The sequence below is a fragment of the Neoarius graeffei genome, chromosome 16, assembly GCF_027579695.1.
Source record: "Neoarius graeffei isolate fNeoGra1 chromosome 16, fNeoGra1.pri, whole genome shotgun sequence".
NCBI classification, from domain to species: domain Eukaryota; kingdom Metazoa; phylum Chordata; class Actinopteri; order Siluriformes; family Ariidae; genus Neoarius; species Neoarius graeffei.
The window spans coordinates 3625132-3648723 of NC_083584.1; the positions used below are offsets into that span (position 1 = coordinate 3625132).

The 23592-nt window shown below is 42.2% G+C and overlaps 1 protein-coding gene across 1 annotated transcript; it reads left to right on the forward strand.

Moving 5' to 3' along the window:
* The first annotated feature begins 356 nt into the window (after positions 1–356).
* Positions 357–18963, forward strand: LOC132900328 (oxysterol-binding protein-related protein 6-like). The gene is made up of 22 exons (XM_060942335.1): positions 357–596; positions 978–1174; positions 1255–1386; positions 3449–3502; positions 3595–3708; positions 3801–3980; positions 5348–5483; positions 6344–6462; positions 7636–7710; positions 7792–7954; positions 8050–8183; positions 10245–10337; positions 11317–11479; positions 11709–11998; positions 13221–13358; positions 13978–14041; positions 14694–14772; positions 15021–15165; positions 15312–15456; positions 15644–15770; positions 15998–16120; positions 18220–18963. Exons 2-22 carry the CDS (start codon positions 1073–1075, stop codon positions 18326–18328), a joined length of 2685 nt encoding a protein of 894 aa, XP_060798318.1. The 5' UTR covers positions 357–596; positions 978–1072; the 3' UTR covers positions 18329–18963.
* The last annotated feature ends 4629 nt before the right edge of the window (positions 18964–23592 follow it).

Consider the following 23592-nt stretch of genomic DNA (forward strand, 5'->3'; position numbering starts at 1 on the left):
AGTGTTAAAGGAAAATGTTTCGAGTAACTCGGTCAGTCTGCTTAATCTCTTCTTGGGGATCTGGAAAGGAAAATAACTGGCTGACATGAAGGGTTGGGACCGCCCACCCTGGTGCATTCGGGGTAACACACACTGAACACTGTACAAATGTTGAAACATGAACAGGGTGTACTGTATTGTGTGAGGTGTGTAAAATGGCTGCCGTGTTCAGTGGGACGGTGTTCTGTTCTGTGTTGCTCTGGAGACTGATGTACAGATTGAGCTGATCTGTGATCAGGTGTGTGTGTGTGTGTGAGGAGTGTGAACTGGGTGAAACTGGTGCTGTGGAACAGGTTCACACATGACTCCAAGTTACTCAGCAGGAATTCCAGTTATTCATGATGCAGGGCGGAGCTACACTCATCGTTTAATAATCAGCTCCTCATAACAATCCGTTAAACCCAGTTCCAAAGTGCTCTGGAGTCTCCTGTGTGAAGTTCCACCAAACGAAGACCATCTGACTGTCACACTGAGGATCATTTATACCAGGATCAATAACGTGTACAGGAGGAGGAGGATGCATCTTCCAGAATGTTCCAGATGAGCAGATCGTTAAGGTGTGTGTGCTTTTAAGAGGTGTAACGCCCTGAACGCCTCTCAGTTCACCTGCTCAGGTGCACTATGGCTCTGATACTTGTGCTGTAATTCATTTACAGACTAAACGAGTTCTACTTGAGCGGTAGGCGTCTCCGAGATGGGGTTCACTGCCTCGCCGCCTCAGTGTCTGTAGTTTGTGAATCCTTGTGTTCTTGGAGTCTGAGATTTTGTTCAGTTCTTTACTCTGGTTTGTGACTAAAATCTCCTCAGTGTTTAAGTTCTCCTGGTTGTTCTTCCTGACTTGCTTTAGTCAATGTTCTAAATGTCTGTGGTTAAAATCTCGTCCCTTGGAAAAAACCCTGAATTCAATTTTTAATCTATTTTTTTTTTTCCCCTTGCAGTTTATTTTATTTATTTGGTGTGATGAGCTAGAAGGAATCCAGAGTGGGTGAATAAATTGTGATTGAAGTATCCAAGCGGTGTTGATTTAGAGAAGATGGATCAGCAGAGCGTTAATCAGGCTGTGATGGATAAATCTCCGCGCTCGGCGTTTAGACCGGGTCACTCTCGCAGCAACAGCACCGGATCCTCACGGCAGGTCAGTGTTCCGGCTCTCTCGCACCTCGCTGTTTGTACAATCTGAAAGGTTTGAAACTGGTTTATTTTGAACGTGTGCAGAACTCCAGAGACTGGGAGGTGATGACCGATATTGAGTCCAGCACAATCAATCGAGATAAGAACAGCGTTCCAGGGATTTGTGAAGGATTCCTGATGAAAAAGAGGAAGTATCCACTTCAGGGTTGGCACAAGGTGAGGAGATGATGCTGTGAGATGATGATGATGATGATGCTGTGAGATGATGCTTATGGAGTTGGATTTGCTTTAATCTAATGCTGTATTGGTTTCATTATTTGATGTGTTTCTCATTTTGCTGTAGTAACTGACCAACTGCTGTTCTGTTCTGTCATGATTTATTTTAATCCTTTAACCTCCCGGACAGCGCTCTCCCCTTCCTTCCTCTCGGAACCTTTTATACACATTTTACTTCCCAAACAAAATGATTTTGGATTAATTTTCCAACATGTTGACTCTCAAACGGGGGTACACTCGGAGTCCAGTTCTGTCCCCTGAGGTAAAATCTACACTATTGTACCCCACAGGGCTCGTTATTGGACCTCAAGGGAACCGCATGAACCTTTTTAGGGTCAAAAAAAGTCCATATTTTGCCAGGCAGTACACGGGTAGTTCTTCAGTCACAGAATTGCGTTCACAGCAAAGTGTGGTAATGATGCAGTACTCAAGATAATGGTATAAAAAGAGAATTTCACACTGTATGGGGTCTTTTGACCTTAAAGCATAGAATAATTGGCTGTACACAATATTTTAAGAGGAAAGAAAAGTCAGTAATGGAACTGGGTCAGAAAAAAAACCCCTGAACTTTAATTTTTTAAAATTCAAGCCAAGATTTCTCTGAAGTGACAGTGCTGTAATTGGGGTGAGGAGTTTTTAATAAATCTGGTTTTCAGGACATTTTGCCTTGGATTCCATCCTTTAGCAAGATCACGGAGCTGACCAGTTAAGGCACTCTTAATAATTTCATAATGTTGGTCTCTGCTGAAGAATTGCCCTTAATAACGAGTACGGATCAGGACCGGAGAGGGTTCTGCCCCGGTGACGAGACGCTGTAGCCCTAAAGCTACCATAATGCGCTTTATTTTCCGAGAGTACTTGGAGTGTGAGCGCAGGGATTCTGATCATCTGTAATTCTGCATTTCAAACTTTTTCTTTGGGAGACAGTAGAAAAGAGAGATGAGCGAACACTTCCTGGAGACTTTATACTGAAGAAAGTGTGTGTTTAAAAAAACAAAACAAAACCTTTCCTCACAGGATGTAATGCAATCTTTACTAATGTTCAGTTCAGACGGGGCGTCGGCTTTTACTGTCTCTGATGTGTAGTGAAATGCCAACTCTACTGACCGTGCATTAACACGAAATGTATAAAATGGACTGGCGAAGGTGAATTGTGCTGAATTTGTCTGTTCTATATTACACACACAGTACAGGAGATTATTTCTACTGCTGTGTTTATAGAATAGGAAATGCTCCTGGATTTTACTTTCCCTAAAATATCCCTGACGTGACTGATTCAGAGTGAAATCCCAGAGATGCTCCAGGAATCATGACCTCTCACAGCTCCGTGTGGAGAACTGAACTGGGCTTTACACACTGGATTGGACCTGCTCGACTTCTCCCCTTACATTCTCCTCTCCAGCAAAGTGTGTGTGGATGTGTGTAATGCATCACCTGTACGGTATATGATTCGTGTGCGAGCCTGCATGCTGCCCTCTTGACCAGCGCTCTCTGGGGAATATATGTATATATTTTTTTATTCTCGGGCAAGTTTTGATTGAAGTTTTAGTTAAATAAAGATTGAAGTAGCCGTGCTGTCCTGCCAGCAGAACACTAGTGTTTCATAAAATGAACTGTTCAGTCATTTCTATAAAGTCTTCAATAAACTCTTTTTATTTTAGACAATATTTAACTTTGTTTTGATTTGTGAAATATAAAACACTACATAGAAATGTGACTGTTTTAACAATGCAATGATTCTCCTCAGCTTGGAGATGAATTTATTTCAGCTTTAGAGATGAGGGGGAGATCCTTATGTCTAGAAAAGCAACGTGATTGATCACAATATTGATGTATCATATGAACCCAACTCCAGCTGTTTGTGAATATAATTACAGACCGGAACTAAAACCTTCCCCAGCTGTTAAACTCCTGCACTTTGCTCCTAACTTGTGGCAGCAGTGTGTGATGGAGTTATTCTGTGTTTGTGGTTAAATTTATTTAATTTTTTCCCTTGATGCAGCGATACTTTGTGCTGGAGAAAGGGATCCTCAGATACGCCAAATCTCAGCAGGATGTGAGTCCTCTTGTTTGAGGTTTATTTCCTTTGGAATCTTTTATTTTGCTTTCAGTTGTGATGTAATAAAATCTGTTTCTTTTGTCGTGCAGCTGATGAGAGGGAAGAACCACGGCGCGCTGGACGTCAGCCTCGCTGTGATGTCAGTCAACAAAAAGTCCAGAAGGATCGACCTGGACACAGGAGATTGCCTGTTTCACTTAAAGGTGCGTTCACAAGAATGGAGATTTTATTTATTTTAAAGTGTGTTTTAGGGGTTTAATAATCTCACCCCCCCACCCCACCCCCACCCCCCCAGGCTAAAAACCAGGACATCTTCTACATCTGGATGACCAAACTGACTGCTCACCGCATTTATAAGAAGAACGAGGCAATGAGCATCCATCACGGCGTCCTGCAGGCACTCTCGTCCGTGGACAGCAGCACTTTACCCTCCGTGGCCAGTTTAGCTCAGAGGAACAGAGCCATGATGGACACGGTGAGAGAACATGAGTACTCACAGTGCATACGCCAGGAAACACGGGAAAGGTTCCGTTCCACTTCACGTCTTTGAAGTCGCTCTATTTGTAAAAGGGATAAAAATGAATCTGGTCTCCGTGTCGGTGATTTTGGTTAAAACACACTTCACTCAACCAGATGTGTGAAACCAAGTCACTAAAATAATAGGTCAGTAATTCTGAGGTGCCCTTGAGCGAGGTACCGAACCCCTGACTGCTCCCCGGGCGCTGTAGTGTAGCTTTTTTCATTAGTTGGCCTTTATTGAATTTTTACTTAAATGTAAATGTGTAGCCATTATTATTAAAATTGCTTATTAATGTTTAAAAACATTCACTTTAATCGTTATATTATGCAAATAACAAATTTAGATATTTAACCAAGTTCACTTATTTACTTTTTATTGATTCTAACCATTAATCACACTAATTTTTCCAGATCCATTCTCCATGAACTCTCGCAAGCACTTTAAATTATTCATTATTTAAATTATTAAATTAAATTATTTAACTATTCATAAATGTTTGTTTCTCCAGATAAACAGCTGAACTACTTCCAGAGATGTAATATTTATATCCACAAATAACTCCTTTACATGATCCAACTAAACCTTGTTTTTTTTGTAGCTTTCTGTAAATTGCAGCAAGCCGTCGTCCCGCGTGTTTGTCTTCTTGAGATGGAACGGTTCCTGCAGGAACCTTGTACTGGATCTCTCTATAGCATCACTTGTTTGTTTACTTCCTGTGATATAAAAATGTGGCGTGTCGTAAACATCCTGATGCACGTTAGGAGTCCTTTTGGACACTGAATGTTTTGGGCTTCACTTTTTGGGTGTGGCAGATTGAACAAAAGTAACCTGTGCAGATTGTGTAATCAGGGCCGTGTGGTCCAGTTAGACCTGTTTCTTTACTGAGAAGAAAAACAAACGTCTATTAAAGCGGCGGTGAGGGGGATGAGCTGTAGCGCTCTCTGAATTTGGGTTTAAACACGCTTTATGTTCCCTTTTTTTTTTTTTTTTTTTAAAGTAGATCTTATTTTTCTTAGGATACAATAAAAAAAAAACTTAATCTACTCAAAGCTTAAGAAAAATTTAATCAAACTGAACCAGTAGAAAATCTAACCATGCAAAAACCCCTAAACTTTATTGCACCTTTAATCCTCCGTTTTGTGGATCCGCTGTAGTTCTGTAAAGGTTAACCAATCAGTGAGGATCAGTACAGTAAGCCCCGCCCACAAAACAAAACTCCATATCAGGAGTAAATTAAGCGGAGTGTAATGGTTCCTGTGTTAGGGGTGTGTGTGGGTTTTTTTTTTTTAAAGTGGCTTTTTTTTTTTTTCCCCCCCCTCCAGCTTCCTCAGTACCAGAGCTCGGTGTCTGTGTCCCAGCCCAGCACGCTGGGGTCGCCGTCTCTCGCCTCGCTGCGCACCAACCGTAAAGTCTCCGCCTGGCTTCAGCAAACGCAGCGAGCCGACGCATGCCAGCAAGGTTCACGCTTCTCTTCTCCTTATTCACTTCAAACACTTTCAGTGTCAATTTCACCAATTAGATATTCACTCAGATCTCTGGCTCTGATTTCAGACCTTTTTAAAAAAAAAAAAGTTTTAAAACTTTAGATAACTTTTTTTTTTTTTTTTTTTAAATTCAAAATGACCAGATATTTAAAGTGGCTACCTGGCAGCCATGCTAATGACATGTCTGCTTTAATGACCTCAATTCATTTATTCATTTTTTTAATTAATACATTTTAATTTGCATCTCTAATTTTTTTTGTAAAAGAGGTGAAACGTCCTCACTCAGTCCCAATGTGGTTTAAAAAAAAAAATCTTGAGAGGAAAGAATGAGGTGAGTGTTTCTTCTTCACAGGATCCGGAGATGTGGCTGATGTACAGTAACTTCCTGTTGTGGAACAGTCCCACTGCGCTCAGGTTACAGAGCTGAGGGAGTGAAATGAAGATGCGCATTTTTTCTAATCTATAATGACCTCCTCGTGTTTGTTTCCTTTTCCATGAGGTGTTTGAGTCGCACGTTAATACAGAAATTTGAGATTTTTGAAGTTTTAACTCTCCAGCTCATTAGTTGTAGTTTTAGTGCAAAAAGCATTTAATAAGATTTTATTCATATTTGAAGTGATTGATGTGAAATGTGCACAGAGGGTGCTGCGGTGAAAACCGGTGGTTAACAGGTCGTGTTTACACAGAGGAGTGTGAGACTGTGATCAGTGGGACAGTCGCGCCTTTAACATTCTGTCTTTTAAAAAAAACGTATTAAACTACAAGGTGTTTATTTCCAGGACATCTGCCCTTGTGTGTCACTAAATGTACCCTTTTGAACTTTGACCCCTGTAGAGCTGGCCCGCTGTCAGCTGGACCTGGCTGAACTTGGGCGTCTGATCCAGATGTTGCAGTGTCTGGAAGGGGATCTGCCCATCACCAATGTGGACCTGGAGAAGAGGATCAGCATGCAGGTGAGCGGCGGCTTCATTTATATCGACAGTGTTCTTTACAGTAACTTGTATTGCAGTGGGTTGGAATCTGAACCCAGTTCCTCTGTAGAAGCCACGAGTACGGCTCACTGTGGGCTTTATATCGAATATAGTTATTTCATGAAATTGAGTCGTGTGTAGCACAGAGAGTGGAATAACTGTGGTGTGTGTGGGGTTTTATTTATCATATTTTATTTTTTTTAATTCTATACTTTCACTGGGTTTTGAGAAACGGAGCATTCCACCCTCCAGATTTGATAACTTGTATACAGAATGTCAGATAAAATAATTTCCGCTTAGAATGTAAACAAACTGGTGGAATGACTGGAGCAATTTGTGAAAAATGCAATAATTCTTAAATAGACATGTACTTGCCATCAAATACTTCTTTTTTTTTAATTCCATTTGTGTTTGAGTAGAGTTTCTATTTAGTCCTCGGTTGGTTCTGCCATTTTGTTTTTCTCTACTCCCAGTATATGAGCCGATATCCTAGTACTAGAGTAGCCAATCAGAGCGTGCGGTTGCTCATATCCAGTGAATGCGGATAGACTAAATATAAAATAACTATTATACATTAGAATAGGAGTAGAACTTTTTTTCTTTCTTACTGGAAGTTTACATTTGACAGTTTATTTAAATATTTGATTATTTACTTGCTCACTTTTATTTGTCTAAACATTTTTCTAACTGATTATTTAGTATGGCATGTACTTGCATATTTATGACTCGTCTTTTTTTTTTTTTCTAAAAATAGAACCCTTTTGCCCCAAAGACTAAAGTCCAATAAGAAAATTGCTCTTGTATGAAAGCCGTTTTATTTGTATAAATAAACATCAGTTAATGTTTGGAAAAAAAAAAAAAGAGTATGCAAATAAATGAGTAAAACAAACACACAAATATGTAGATCACGTAAGAAAGAAGACACTGAGCTTTTGTAACTAAATCCTTCATGTTTAGTTTTTCAGGTTTTAATTTTTCCATGAAACCTGAGTGACGTCTGGATAACTTTGCCGAAATGCTAAATGTAATTTAACTGGGGGGAGGGGCGGGGTGATGAGCAGGAAAAACTGCAACCCAAAGGGATGATAATGAAGTGAAGTGTTTGGATGTTGAGAGCCGGTTCTGAATGTGTTCATTCTCTCCTGTGTCTGTTAGAATCTGACTCTGGAGAAGCCGAAGAGGAAAGGGGGGAAGGTTTGGGGACACAATCGCACGATGTCCCACGGCATGGTGAGTCTCGCACGTCCCTCTGAACTCCGATCAAACGCATCGTAATTTACGCTCATCTTTCCTTTAATCCCTCTCTCTCAGCTTCCTGCCACTGGTCATCTCGGTGTGTTTTCCGCGTCCTCTGGTCTCGGAGCGTCTCTTCAGTCCATCCCGGATTATGTTTACACTCAGCTCTCCACTCCGAGCTGCACCTCACCTGAGGGAAAGAAACTCCAGCAGAACATTTGCATCATGTCTCAGAGAGGTGTGTGTTCACTGATCACGTTTCACACTAAACCTCAAACCCTGAGAGCTTTCAGGGACTTAATCTCGTGTGTGTGTGTGTCTCCCTTCCATCAGTCCACTCATCTCTGAAGTCCATCCACGAGGTGCTGATGTTGGAGCATGAGCGTCTCACACAAGTGTGGACCGGGCCAGACCTGCGTCAGTCCACCTCCGACCAGCTCGCCTCACTGTACAGCACGCTGTCTGAGGTGAGCGAACCAGCTGCATCACACACCACCCCAAGCCACACCTCGTTTCAGAAAGTTTCACAGATTTCCTTTTTTTAAAAAAGAAGTACATTAATGAATGCCAGTCAGCCGTTAATGTAATTCAGCTCTGCCTGTATTCAGTGTTTGTTTAGCCACGCCCACAAAACTCCTTAAGACCTCAGAGGTCCAAATGATGACGGAGTCCTGAATCCGCAGCTCTGGGCTGCTAATATGAGAATAAAACCTCTCTATGGATTTTCTCACCATTCTTAGTCGTTTAGCTTCGTTACGATTAAACTTCCTCGGTTCTGAACCATTTAGTAAAGTTGTGTGAATGTTTTCATGGCTGAGCCAAAAAACCCACTATTTAAGATTTGGGGTGGGGGTGGGGTGTTTTGGTTAATTGGCTGTAATTCTAGGTATGTTTGTTTATTCATGGCCACAAAACTCCGTAAAAGGTGTTTAAAAATAAAATGGTGAATCTTGCAGTAATATAGCGCGTCGCTGATGTTAGCCAGCTTTCCATCGTGGTTTTTTACAAAATAGAAATGACATGTTTATAATTGACAGTTGTGAGTTCTGTATTTCCACTGATGCCCTGAGGCCCTGGGCCAGTGCTTAGTTTGGAACCGGGTTTTCTGTTTCCACTGACAAAGAACTGGCACCAAGCCAGAAAAACCGGTTCCAGGGTAGCACCAGCTCTCTGCTGGGCCAGAGGAAAGAACTGCTTACGTCAGCGGGGGGCGGAGTTGTTAAGACCAACAACAATAGCAAGACCGCGAGAGGGTGCCATTTTTAAATAAGCGACGAGATCATGGATGCAGAGCAGCAGTCATCCATTATTGTTGCTGCTGCTTTCTTCTCAGTGTTGTTGTTGCTTCGATGTTCACACCAAGGTTTATGCAAACACAGCAACGTAACTGACGTATACAGTGACGTAATGACGTGGCTCCCCTTAGCACCGCGAGCTATGGAAAAGCAAACTGGTTCTCAGCTGGTTCACAAGTTGAACGAGTTATGCACCGGCCCTGAACCAGCCCTGGAACTGATTTGGTGGAAAAGTGGCCTGAGTGATGCGAGAGTAACGCTGGTTTTCTCATCTCTCTCTCTCTCTCTCTCTCTCTCTCTCTCTCTCTCTCTCTCTCTCTCTCTCTCTAAGTAGTGTTTCTGGGGTTGGGGGGGGGGCGTTTAAAATAAAGCTTGTGGTTTCAAATTGTGCATTAAGCAGTTTAATAGAAACCCAGCTGTAGACACGTGCACTAACGCGGTCTCTTATAGGGTGACAATACTTTTAGTCCTAATTGAACAGCTCCTCTTATTCGCTTTAATTTATGTATTTGTTTTAAATCTCTTCCTTTCAGCTCATTAATATGACGAGACGGATGTGATGGAGTGTAACGTTAATGAGAGATTTAAACTTGATGCTGTAATCTGTGTACAAACAACACCTACCGTTTCAACTGCGGTTCACGTTAATGAGTCTCCTTATAAAATTACACACTCGGAACGCGAGTTCTCTCAGCACGATTCTTGTGTAAGATTTCTGGGTGAATTCCTTCGTATGTTGCGTGATGGAGGAAATGCACCTGCTGTACTTCCTGCATTTTCTGGACTTTGGGTCTCGGCTGTGTGAAACGAACCCTTGGGTTTTGTCTGATTACAGAGGAGCAAACAGGTTTGTGTGCGTAATTAAATGGCAAAAATGTAAAGCATGCAGCGTGTGTGTGTGTGTGTGTGATCACACACTGAACATATTCTGAATGTTAAAACTCGCAAAGTATTAAAGTTTACATTGGTCTTTTTGTGTGTATTTTGTATATCGTTCATGTTTATTCTGTAAGTGTTAATCTCATTGGCTATAAAACGATCTGTTTATGTTGTTGGGAAGCAACTGAGACGATGATGAACGTTGTTTATCCCTCATCTCTTCCTTCCTTCTCTTCTCTGAGTGGATGTTAGATTTTGTGCTGTATGTGGGTGAGGTTTCAGATATTTTAAATACTTGTGATTGTCATGTTGTGACTCAAGTTTCTCTCTCACTCTCTCTCTCACTCACTCTAGCTCGAGCTACAGTCCCGTCACACTAAAGTCCACTCGGTGTCTCTGTCCTCTGATTCCACTGAGGAGTCGTTCTGCACCGTACGACAGGATCTGGTGAGTCCTCCCATCACAGAGCTGTTTGTGCTGTACGTGTGTGTGTGTGTGTGTGTGTGTGTGAGAGATCGGGTCAGACGGGGTGTAGTGAATTAAATGAAGTGTGTATAAAAGTAACTCTGATTTTACTTAATATTGTGGAAATTTTACAAAGGAGTTTGTCCCTGTTCTCCCTTTATGTTATAGCAGCGATAAACACTCGTTCCCTCACCAGAGTCTCTTTATTCTCTAAGGCAAAAAAATGCAGCTTGTTTTTTGTTCCTGAGAGACTGTAGTGTAAACTCCTCCTCCTCCGTCATGAAGAGTCAGAAAACTTAGTTCCAGCTTCACCGCTGACTGTTACACAGCACTGACACTGGGGACTCCTTCCAGAAAACTTAACAATTACATTCTTTAAATTTTACTTATTTATTTTTTAATGTCTGCTGGACACACCCCTGTCAATGCGCTGTTGCTATAGAAACGAGAACACATCAGAATGAGAACATGAATAATAAACCTGCACTAGTCAAGTTTATTTTCATAGCGCTTTTAACGATCGACATCGTCGCAAAGCAGCTTTACAGAATTGTAGTGACCTTTTAAATGTGAACTAATTTTATCCCTAATCTATCCCCAATGCTCAAGCCTGTAGCAAGGAAAAACTCCCTCACTACTGTCAGAGCTGCTGTTGGAGAGAATTAATCAACACCTTCTGACTAATCAGAGTCCAGAAAACTGCTGTAAAGTGTTTTAACGTCATTCTTTAAAAAAAAAAGGGGTGCAGGCTGGTGTACAGAGAGATGACAGACATGCTGCACACTGAGATTTCCTGAGAAATCGTGCTGTAAATGGATCAGATCCGCACACACTCTGGTTTGTAAACTGAGCTGAGATTGGACGAGTCCCGGAGAGGAAGTGTTCGTTTAGAACCTGTATTATCAGCTTGTTTTACAAATGTTAACGCACCGGATGGGTTTGTGATCGTTCTCCCTGCCAGAGCTGTGAGACGCACAGCAGGCTGTCCGTTGCGGAGTCCATGGCAGAGTATTTCGACGCAAAGGAGGCGATGGCGTCTGAGAGCCTATCAGAAAATGAGGGTTCTGATGAGTCGGGACTGAGCGACATCACCACGAGCAACTCCGAGCCTGAGGAGGGACATGGTACTGCGTTTAATTACTGCGCTAATTAATCAGGATTTAATGAGGGAGGAAGTAATCCGTTAGATTTTACATGCAGAGATATTTGTATTCGATTCCTGTGTTGCTGTAATGTGAGAAATGTGTTCTAGATAAATTAGGTTATTAATATTAAAGATCTGCTGTAAGCTTTAACCCAAACTGACGACGTTCTTTCCTCTTTATCCTTTTCTCAATCTGTGTCGCGGTGCAGTGGGGGTAAGCATGACGTACCGAAAGAGCGTGTCGAGCGCCCCGGACGTTCCTTCCAGCGTGCCGAAGGAGACGGGCCGGCGCACGGTTCTACCGGCACAGTCCTCTGATAACAGCCACATCGGTATCCTGACCATCCTCTACAACAACATCGGGAAGGACCTGTCTCGCGTCTCCATGCCCGTCGCTCTGAACGAGCCGCTCAGCTTGCTGCAGCGCGTCAGTGAGGAGCTCGAGTACTCAGAGCTGCTGGACATCGCCAGCCGCATCGACGACCCCTACCAGAGAATGGTACGACCCGATATACGGTTCCTTGTGATTTCTACAGGATCTGATTCCTGATGGATAAACGATTCTGTTGTTGATTTTCTGTGTCAGTCTGCTGTGATTCAGGATTCATTCATGTCCGAGATGATTCAGTGTTGAGTTTAATTTCATAAGATTCTGTGGGGGGGGGGGGTTTAACTTTTTTTTTTAAATTAATTAATTTTTTAAATATACTATTGAGGACCAGATGTCCCCACAAGGATGGTAAAATTGACAATTTTGACCTTGTGGGGACATTTGGATAGTCCCCACAAGGAAATTGCTGATGGTTTTTTTTTTTTTTTTTAATATATAAAGGGGGGCCAAAAAGTTTCCTTTTCATAAGAGGTTTAGGTGCAGGCACAGCATTAACTGCGATAATAGTCATTGGAAGGTCCTCACAGCGATGGTGAGGCGGGTGTGTTTATTTTTTTATTCCCCCCTGACTTACATATCAGACTTGTGTGGGGGGGAATCCACACTCTGTAGTTAGGATTTTTTTTAAGACCAAAACCTTATTTGCTAAACTTGGAGGATTAAGGTGTGTGTGTGTGTGTGTGAGAAAACACTTGTGCAGCTATTTCAGGTGCATGAAGGCTCTTCTGTTTTGAGGATCTGGTGATCTGATAAATGAAGTGTCCTGCTTAAACATTTTCTTTCAAACTCCTCTAAAATGTGTGTTTTTTTTTTTTTTTTAAATGAGCCAGATCAGCGAGCGGTCGTTTGCGGTGCAACATTTTAAAAGGAAATGTTTGCGTTTTCGGGCGGCACGGTGGTGTAGTGGTTAGCGCTGTCGCCTCACAGCAAGAAGGTTCTGGGTTCGAGCCCCGTGGCCGGCGAGGGCCTTTCTGTGTGGAGTTTGCATGTTCTCCCCGTGTCCGCGTGGGTTTCCTCCGGGTGCTCCGGTTTCCCCCACAGTCCAAAGACATGCAGGTTAGGTTAACTGGTGACTCTAAATTGAGCGTAGGTGTGAATGTGAGTGTGAATGGTTGTCTGTGTCTATGTGTCAGCCCTGTGATGACCTGGCGACTTGTCCAGGGTGAACCCCGCCTTTCGCCCGTAGTCAGCTGGGATAGGATCCAGCTCGCCTGCGACCCTGTAGAACAGGATAAAGCGGCTAGAGATAATGAGAAGATGAGAATGTTTGCGTTTTCTCATGAACACACACAATCATTTGCACTGCTGATTTTTATTTTGTGTGTTCCAGGTTTACGTGGCCGTGTTCTCCATCTCGGGTTACGCCTGGGCCTCCTGGAGGAATCGCTACAAGCCCTTTAACCCAGTGCTGGGAGAGACTTACGAGAGCGTCCGAGAGGATCGCAGCTTCCGCTACGTTGCTGAGCAGGTACGGCTCACTCGAATGCTCCCTCTGTACCCCCGACTGCCTCTTCACTCTGTCCTACAAACTGCAGCGTGCATGATGGGTGCATGCTCTTTTTCCTTTTGAAAAACATTATTGAAGGTTTATTTGACATGGACAGCGCACGTTAATAAAGATAAAATGCAAATGTGGCAGAATTGGACAAAATGGCTATTTTGCATCTGTTGTCCATGGACCGATGTTAAAAGGTCAGATATACCAAAAAAACCCCTCATCACTGGAAAAGTAAATGGACACAACACACAAAACGTGCAATAAGAATATGATCAGTATAATTTTTTAATTGCAGTGCATTGTGGGATATCAGGAGTATATTCTGCATTTATGTTGCCAGATATTTTATTTCCATGTTAAATGTTCCCTACCTAGTGCACTATGGAGTGAATGATGTTTCTGTACATGACCTCAGTTACTTTTATCCCTGATCATGTGACTTTATTTTATTTTTAAAGGCATGAAGTGTTTGTATATCGGCAGTAAATTAGTGTAAACAGATGTAACCGGTTTAGGTGCTGCTATTATAGATGCTGATTATTTCAGTGTATTTGGAGCTGTGATTTATTCTGGCTGTGTGTTTTTAAAGGTGAGCCATCACCCCCCTGTTTCTGCGTGCCACGCCGAGTCGGAGAACTTCACATTTTGGCAAGGTGAGTGCTTTACCTGTGATGGATTTAGTTATTTTTAAGAATATTACTATTTGCTTACTGATGTCTCTGATTTATTATGCCCCGCCCAAATGAAGTTTAACGGGGGATATAGAAATGGGGTCCGTCAGTCCAGTCATGTTTTCGTTTCCGGGCCGTATCTTTAAAACTACTGAAGATATCTTCATGAAACTTTGTACACCTATCAAGCAACATGTGAACTGGTGCCTTTTTGCTATTTTGGATTTTTGAAAAAAGTATTTCAAATTTTTACATTTAAAAAAAAAAAAAAAAAAAAAAAAAAGCTTTTGACTCCATCCCCCCATCAGGTCACGTTTTTGTTTCTGGAGCATAGATCCCAAACTGCTGCTGATACGCATTTGAAACTTGGTATACATGTTAACAAGGTGATGTAGATGTGCCTCGTCATACTAAGAAACTTTGAGAAATTAATTTTTCATGTTTCCATGGGAAAAATTTTCAGACTTGGTTTCTCAGATTAGTCTTCGGGTTAGGTTTTATTTCCGGAGCAGAATTTAAACTATGAGTGGTATGGGCTTGAAAGTTGCTATGTGTGTTGATTTAAGTAATGTATATGTGCCTTTTGATGCTCAGCGTGTTGACTTTTTTTTTTTTTTTTCTCCCCCTCCTGTAGATCAGCGATGGAAGAATAAATTCTGGGGTAAATCTGTGGAGATTGTCTCGACGGGGATGGTGAACGTCGCACTGCCGAAGTGAGAAATTGACTATTTGCTTCTATGGTTTTTACAGCAGGCCCTGGTTTAGCTGTTGCTATGGTGATTTTTGTTGGTGGTTAGTATCACCTTGGGCGACTTTATCAAGGTGAACATCGCAAACATGATCTGCTGAGGTTATAGGAAGCAAGTGGGCGGGACTTTGATCTCTTGGTGTAAAATTCTGAGTGACAGAGAGAGAGAGAGAGAGAGATGTCTGACTGTGAATTCCTCTGTGCTCGTTACAGATCTGGAGATCATTACGAGTGGAATAAAGCGGTGACCTGCATCCACAATGTGTTCAGTCAGCAGCGGTGGCTCGAGCACTACGGTGACGTCGTGATCCGAAACCTCAACAGTGACGTCTGCTCCTGCAAAATAACCTTCGTTAAGGTGTGTTTGTGTAAAAACCTTTTTTTTTTTTTTTTTTTTTTTTTTTTTATATATATAAATATACATTCACAACTCCTCACAAGCGCACTGGTAAGAGCAACTTGTCAGTTAGTGCTGACTTTTTTTTGTTGCTGTGATTTCTCTAGTCTCGCTATGGTGCTGGAGAAAAAAACGAGGTCCAGGGTGTGGTTCTGGATCAGTCAGGGAACGTGGTGCATCGTTTCGGTGGCTCGTGGCACGAAGGCATCTTCTGTGACACTCTACCCAACCCACAATGCCTCTGGAAACCCAGTGAGTGTCATTTCTATCACGCCACAGCACTGGGGGATTCAGATACGTTCTCGCTTCTATAGCAACAGCTGCTGTTTTGTGAGGATGGTCAAGTTTGACCTGTAGTGTGTACACACTAATCTCCGTGTTCTTTCTTGTTAAACCCTTTGTTAATCCGTCATGTTTCCTGTTCCTCTGTACTCTACAGATCCTCAGCCTGAAGATTATTTTGAGTATTACGGGTTCTCTCGTTACGCCAGAGAACTTAACGAGCTCACACCAGAACTGAAGGACGTCCTGCCGCCTACAGACACGCGGTTCCGCCCAGACCAGAGGTGTGTACTTGTATCAGCCCAGTGTGTGTCCTCACAGTTCAGGCCAAAGCCTGATGTTCAGATTGCTCCTGTGCCTCAGTGCTGATCAGAGCACCACTGCAGGGTTCGAAATCATTATGCCGTAGCAGCGTGGGCTTCCTGCTGTAAACGATTTGTAAAGGGAATAAGTTAAGAATACTGCTCAAAAAAGTCCTAATAAATCTAAAATCTTGATGCATTCCCTCCAGGCTTCTTGAGGAGGGTAAAGTGGCTGAAGCAGATAAGCGTAAGGACGAGGTGGAGGAGAAACAGAGGGAACGGAGGAAGGAACTGGCGAAGAGAGGAGAGGAACACATCCCTCGTTTCTTCAGGTGAGCCTCATGTGGAGGAGTAGGGTTCTCCAGAAAGTCTGAAGTAGCTGGCTTTAAAAAAAAAAAAAGGGCAGCTCTGGAATACCGAAGGTGCACTAATGCTTGGGGGGTCGGGGGGCGTGGCCCCCTGAAAATTTTGAAGTTTGCATGCCTTCTGGTGTGCACTCGGCTAATAAATTAACCATTTCCCTGTAAAATGCTCTGTAACATTACATACGAAGCAGCAGGGTCATGTGGTCCAGCTCAGCTAATCGGAGCGCAAAAATCGATCAACAAATGGTGTCGCTTCTGGTCTTGCTAGACCCGAATCAAAGACAATTTCATGGTGGAATAATTGGATTTGCAGCAAATTCTGGGTAGTGGAGACAATATAAATCGCTTGAACATTGAAAGGCAAATTACTTTTTTTTTTTCCTGGATCGAGTAGTCGGCGCAGACAGTCTGTGTAGGTGGAGAAAATCACCAGTTGCTGGCGCTTGTGGCCGTCTCTGGTATATTCAGAGTCACAGGTTTGAGCTAAAATCCTGTGTGAACTTCAGCGTGAGCTGAATGAGAGCCTGAGCCGTCCGATTCTGCTGAATCTTGCGATGACTCTGTGATCTTCAGATAATCAGTACGTCACAGCTTCCTGTGTGAGATCACTGATGCGTCATTCGACACCAGATCGTACCAGCTGTACTGCCTTTCAGATTTCACGTGTAGGGCATAAATAATTTTCCTGACACCCAATTACTTTTGTTTAGTGACCGAAAGCTACTGCGTTCGAATCAGACCTCCCAGTTTTATTAGTGTGTTTTTTTTTTTTTTTTTTTTTTTTATTATTATTATTATTATTTTTTTAATAGAATAATTAATGAATTTCTCCACATGGCCCTAAATTCTCTATTTTTTTCCTGCTTCACCATGACCCAATACAAGATATGTCATGCATCACGTGGTGGGCTTTCCCCGTTCACGCAAAGCATTGTGGGATACAAATTTGAAACAGGAGAGAAAAATGGAGGACGTGAGTGTGCGAATGAAACGTGAAAGAGCGACTACAGTAACGGAAAGAAAGTGAGAAGAAAAGACGGTATGTTCTATACGAAGGAAAGGAAACGCAGGACCAAACTAATAAATATGGGCGCTCAGCGAGCACCTCGGTGTGATCAGCTGTTCGTTTAGCGACAGAATGATGGAACTGTCAGTGCACACTCAAAGGGAAACCTGTAGATGGCAGTAACGCAACACTGTGGATGCCAGCTGCCATAAAACCCAAAAGATGATGATAAACCTGCGCATGCGCACACGGACTTCCTCTGTCTGCTTGACTGCACCAAGCGAGCGATTTCATGCGCATTATTTGCTTTAATCTCCTCAAATTAAATAACTTCCCAGCCACAGAATGGCCTGATATATTTTGTGATATTACAGAAATAAACAGATATCACAATCACCATTTCAGACGCAACTAAATTTCACTGACTATGAAATCGAAAGGCCGTCTGGCTTTAATGCAGTCATTATTTCATCCAGTCATCCATTATTTACACCACTTATCCATCAGGGTTGTGGGGGAAGGCGGAGCCAGTCCCAGCTGACTCTGGGTGAGGGGCGGGGTTCACCTTGGGCACATCACCAATCTATCAGAGATTAACAGCATCACATTCACACCTTGGGGGGATTTGGAGTAGCCAGTTGACCAAATCCACATGCATTTGGACTGTGGGAGGAAACCAGAGGACCTGGAGGAAACCCACACAGATGTAAGGAGAGAACATGCAAAGTCCAAACATGAACCCATCCCCCCGTGGGCCATGAGGTTCAAACTCAGAACCTTTGCGCTGTGAGGTGATGGGTGTTAGTTGGTTAGTTTTACCACACACCACACCTTGTGAGTGACTTTTCTATCTTGCGTAAACTTACTGACCTCATGTTTGTGAGTCCTTTTGGTGAAGTCGTTTAAAAAGAGCGAATAATTTGTGAATGGGTTGTAATTAATATTTTCCTGTGCAGCTCTGAGATGCATTATGGAAATCTAGCTAATGTTAACCTGGCAGCTGCTGCTTTATACAGTAATGGTATTTTTAAAATCTCCAAAAAAATGTTTCTTTTCCCAGGAAAACTGAGGACGCTGCAGGACGAGAGGTTTGGATCTCTAATGGAACGTACTGGAGGATCCGAGAGAATCCTGGATTTGCAAATACAGATAATCTGGAGTTGTGGTGAATGTATTGGGTGTAGAAGGGTGTTGGTTTTTTTTTTTTTTAAACAAATAAAGTGCAATATGTATCGCTCCTGGTGAATCCTCCTCTATAGACTCTTGAATGTTGAATTGATTCTGATTCATTTGATTCGAACCACGTCGCTGACTCTGAGGTCTGGAGTAAGTGATCATTCTGAAAGGCACGACGATGAGCCGCGAGTGTTCGTGGTGACGATGCCTGTGAGGAGCGAGTGACTGCTGAGGTATTTATTTATTTAGACGATGCTCTTCGTTTTCTCTCTGCCCGTTAGTCAGTGTGGAGAAACTGAACGGTTTCTGTTCAAACTCTCGGCGCTCTTTAAAGCGTTTTAGTTGTTAAATCCGAGGTGTTTTTTATATATTAAAAAAAAACATCCTGTACTATGGGGGGGTTCACACTAGGGTCCTTTAACTCACATGTGACTCGTGTGTGTGATGATGATGCACATTTGAACACGTCGGACCTTTCCCTGTTTCTCAGCACTGCTGATTGTGTAAATAGTGTGTGGTGTGTGTGTGTGTGTGTGGTGTGTGTGTTTTAGTGAAGAATCTGACTGTAGAAATGCCTTTGTAATTGTACACTTTGAACTGAATAAAAATGAGGGGAAATAAACTGTCACCAGTGGGTTTTTTTTTATTTCTTTTATTCAATTTATTTTTAAATCTATAATCCACATGATTTAGCATGCACCCTTGTTAACTTTCCTACTGCCTCAGAAATCTCTACGAATGGTGTTGTAGGGTGCAAAAGTTGGTGCACCCCTTGGCCTCTGGGTGATTTTAATGAATATAACTTTTTTTTTTTTTTCTCATCTCATTATCTCTAGCCGCTTTATCCTGTTCTACAGGGTCGCAGGCGAGCTGGATCCTATCCCAGCTGACTACGGGCGAAAGGCGGGGTTCACCCTGGACAAGTCGCCAGGTCATCACAGGGCTGACACATAGACACAGACAACCATTCACATTCACACCTACGCTCAATTTAGAGTCACCAGTTAACCTAACCTGCATGTCTTTGGACTGTGGGGGAAACCGGAGCACCCGGAGGAAACCCACGCGGACACGGGGAGAACATGCAAACTCCGCACAGAAAGGCCCTCGCCGGCCACGGGGCTCGAACCCAGACCTTCTTGCTGTGAGGCGACAGCGCTAACCACTACACCACCGTGCCGCCCCGGTTTTACTGTTTTTTATTTAAACTGAACAGAACTTTTGAATTAAACACAAGTGTGTGGACGCAGGGTGAAGTGATTTTGATTGGTATTTATTTATTTTAAAGTGATCCTCAGAGCTTGTTATTAACCACATAAATACTGCCATCATGATCAGTCACTCGCGGTGGAAAGGTTTTTCAGCGCTGCTGAGGTGAATGTTTTGAGGACTCTGAAGAAGATAAAACTTTATTAATCCTGAGGGAAATTCTTGTGCCAGAAGCTGCTCCATACCGATACAGTACAAGTTAAAGTGCAGCAGTAAAAGCTGGAGGAGGAAAAACTATGTAATAAGAACTGTGCAAGAAATAAATGCCTAAACTGGGCCTAATCGAAAAACTTATTAAATATGTAATAGTTACATAAGGGGGATTAGAAAATCAAAAGCGACTAGAGATGATGGTGAAAGAAAATATTGCACTTGGTGTTGTGAAAAACAATTGCACATGGCCACTCAGAATATTGTACATGATGTAGGCATTCCTGTCGTGATTAATCAGCTGCCCATCATGCAGAAGGGGGAGGAGTTATAGTTTGATGGCTACTGGTAGGATTGGTCATGTGCACAGTGAGATTCATTCTCTGCATTTGACCCATCTGAAGCAGTGAACACATGCCCAGAGCAGCGGGCAGCCACGCTACAGCGCCCGGGGAGCAGTTAGGGGTCGGGTACCTTGCTCAAGAGCACTTCAACCCAAGGCTACCTCATGTTAACCTAACTGCATGGCTTTGGACTGTGGGAGGAAACCCACGCAGACACAGGGAGAACATGCAAACTCCACACCGAAAGGCCCCCGTCAGCCACTGGGCTCGAACCCAGGACCTTCTTGCTGTGAGGCGACAGTGCTAACCACTACACCACTGTGCCTCCTGACCTTCTGTGGTGCTCCTCGGTGGCCTCAGTCTCCCACTGAAGGTGCTCTGATGTGACCCCACTGTCTCATGCAGGGGGTGGGACAGCTCTACAGGACAGTTTTCATGGTCAAACTCCTTCACAGCTCTCAGGGTCGTATACCATTAACTGACGTTCGCATGATGAGGAGGTAGATGTGTATTTATATAATAATGGCTGTTTTTTTTTCCATGGTCTATCAGATGTATTTCATTCAGCGAGCATGATACTGAACAAGTCGAAGATGAGTAGCTGAATGGAATATATCTGATAGACCACAAAAAAAGCTATTATTATTATACATACACTCATATCAGCATTCTCACCTTCCAGTCAGTGTAACATTCATCAGTAGTGTTGGTAAAGGCCAACGCTAGCACAGTCAAGCCAGTGCTATTGAGAGCGCGTCACACAGGCTAACAACCAAGAAACGAAGATTTCTGTCTCCGGACTCTTCTTCCACACTGCATGCTCACCACAGTATTTTTCACTCAGACTTCAGTATTCATTTCCCTGTGTAATTTACTGAGTTACATTTAAAATCCGCATCGACAGCTACACACAACGGAGCGACCTGGCAGCCAAAATCCTTTCAAAATCTTCTGTTTTTAACAAAGCAAACCTCACGGCCATTTTTGTTTTCAAATTGTCACAGTCACTCACTAGTGTGGAACTTTTACATCTCTGGTGTGTGTCTTTTCCAGTTTTTCTCTTGTAAATCTGCGTGTGTAATGAAGTTTTGGTAGCCTTTTGGGTGTTCAGCAGAGGTGGGCAAAGAACCCAACTTCATTACTCAAGTTAAAGTTCAGATCCCGCTGGTCAAATGTTACTCCAGTACAAGTGAAAGTTCTCCAGTCAAATTTTTACTTAAGTTAAAGTACTTAAGTATCAAAAGTACATTTTCTGTCGGTGCATTGTTGTATTATTGCCACAACGCTTACGAAACCTAATACCTCTGAAGCAACTGACTGTTGTACCATTATGGTGGTTTAACGTTAAGCTAGCTAGTCAGTGAAGCTCCACCTGACACGCTCGCAAACTCTTCAAACTTAAAATCATATTGGGTAGCTAGCGTTACTAGAAAAGAAAGATTTCTACATTCTGTTTATTTGGCAAGATTATGCTAAAACATATTTCTGAAAGGACTTCAGATAAATTAACATTATTCATGTTAGTGTAACTCCATTTTTACATGCTAACTAACAGTGTCCAAGTTAACTAACTATTTGTTATCATTAGCCATGGACAAGGCTACGGCAACTTGGTGGGCAAATCCATAGAAAGTCCTTTGACTAACCAGACTGCACAGCTATTGCAATATTATCACTAGCTCTAAAAGCACAGACAACTTCACTGCAAGCTTTCTCTTGGAATGAAACATTTGCGTCGAGTTTTTGTAGGCCGTGATGTGGTTAGTTTTAGGCAAACAAAGCAAACATTTAAAATGAAACAAATATTTAATCCTTTGAGAAAACTGAAACATGTCAAGTTAAGTTTGTTTGTATAGCGCTTTTAACAACAGATATTGTTCCAAAGCAGCTTTACAGAATTTGAACGACTTAAAACATGAGCTAATTTTATCCCTAATCTATCCCCAATGATGAAGCCTGTGGCGACGGTGGCAAGGAAAAACTCCCTCAGACGACATGAGGAAGAAACCTCGAGAGGAACCCGACTCAAAAGGGAACCCATCCTCATTTGGGCAACAACAGACAGCCTGACTATAACATTAACAGTTTTAACATGAAGTCAGTTTTGTTGATGTTATAAACTCTTCATTGATGGAAACTTGAGTGCAAAACTGTTCATGACAACTGCAAACATGGGTTCATGGGCCATGGGTGCGTGCATTCTCCAGAAGAACTGCCTCCTTCCATCCTGCCATCAACTAATCGTGTTAAATAATGCTGCTGAGAAATGATTGAACTTGATTTTATACAGTCTATGGACATGACTCTTATGATTACTGATGGACTGTCTCGGTGTCACCTGGGGAAAAAAAAACAATCACATTTAGAAAGGAAAAGAAAAAAGCATCCAGTTTCTAAGCTGCTTCGTAGTAACGAGGACCTTGATAGAAATGTAGTGGAGTAAAAAGTATATTTGCCTTTCAAATGTAGTGAAGTTAAAGTCATAAGTTTAAAAAAATACTCAAGTAAAGTACAAATACTCAAAAAGTGTACTTAGCCCTCTGGAGTCTAAGGCCTTTCAGAGACTTTGAGGCTGTTTGCAACACCCTGACATTTTCAAGTATTTCAACTAACTGTAAACATCTATGCAAAAGTGGCACATATGGTTGTATTCTGAAAAGCCTAACAAAAAATAATATGAAAGTAAAGTGAATGTAATACAAACACGTTTTATTTAAATTGAGTGTAAACACAACTGTACAAAAAACAGGTTTTAGAGGTCTTCAAACAGTGCAAGAAAACACACAAATATATCTAGCCAAGACTTTTGAAGTTTGAACCTTGTAAACAAAAGTGTTGGCTGCATAAAAGTAAAAAGAGCATTTAGAAATGTTTTGTTGTTTCCATACAAAATGTAAAAAAGTAATTGTATGTCAAGCCAGTGTCTCTGTTAGTCGAATACTAATTAGATGGGCGTGAAACACCTCTGATGGCCCCCACCCCCCGTCACTTTCCATGTGCTCTGGCAGGACATTGCCTTTGCCTTCTGGCTGAATGGGGCGTGCTCTCACCTCTGAATAGCCACTCAAGCACCGGGTACTTTACATGTGAATAGCGATAGGTGTGGCCTCGGGGGCTGCTGCAGTCAGACAGTACAGAAAATCCAAAGATTTCTTTTCACTCTCTTTAAAAAGGGCCAGCTATATAATTTATTTCATATATATATATATATATATATATATATATATATATATATATATATTTGAAAACTAGAAGTTTCAAGGTTTTTAATGGTGTCACTTATATGTTTGAATGACAAAAACTCACAGGGTTACAGATGTGTTTTTGGAGAAGTGTCAAATTGCCCACCGGCGGGCACTTAGACTCCAGAGGGTTAGGAACAGTACTCAAGTAAATGTATTTTGTTACTGTCCACCTCTGGTGTTCAGCGTGTCTTTAATTTCAGTTTTCAGTTTGTTTATCTCATCTCATCTCATTATCTGTAGCCGCTTTAT

Bases quoted from the DNA above. Each gene is read 5' to 3' on its own strand.
- LOC132900328 (XM_060942335.1), top strand. From the start codon at position 1,073: ATGGATCAGCAGAGCGTTAATCAGGCTGTGATGGATAAATCTCCGCGC. The intron at 15,166-15,311 runs GTGTGTTTGTGT...TGATTTCTCTAG, and splicing joins GCAAAATAACCTTCGTTAAG to TCTCGCTATGGTGCTGGAGA. The intron at 15,771-15,997 runs GTGTGTACTTGT...CATTCCCTCCAG, and splicing joins CGGTTCCGCCCAGACCAGAG to GCTTCTTGAGGAGGGTAAAG.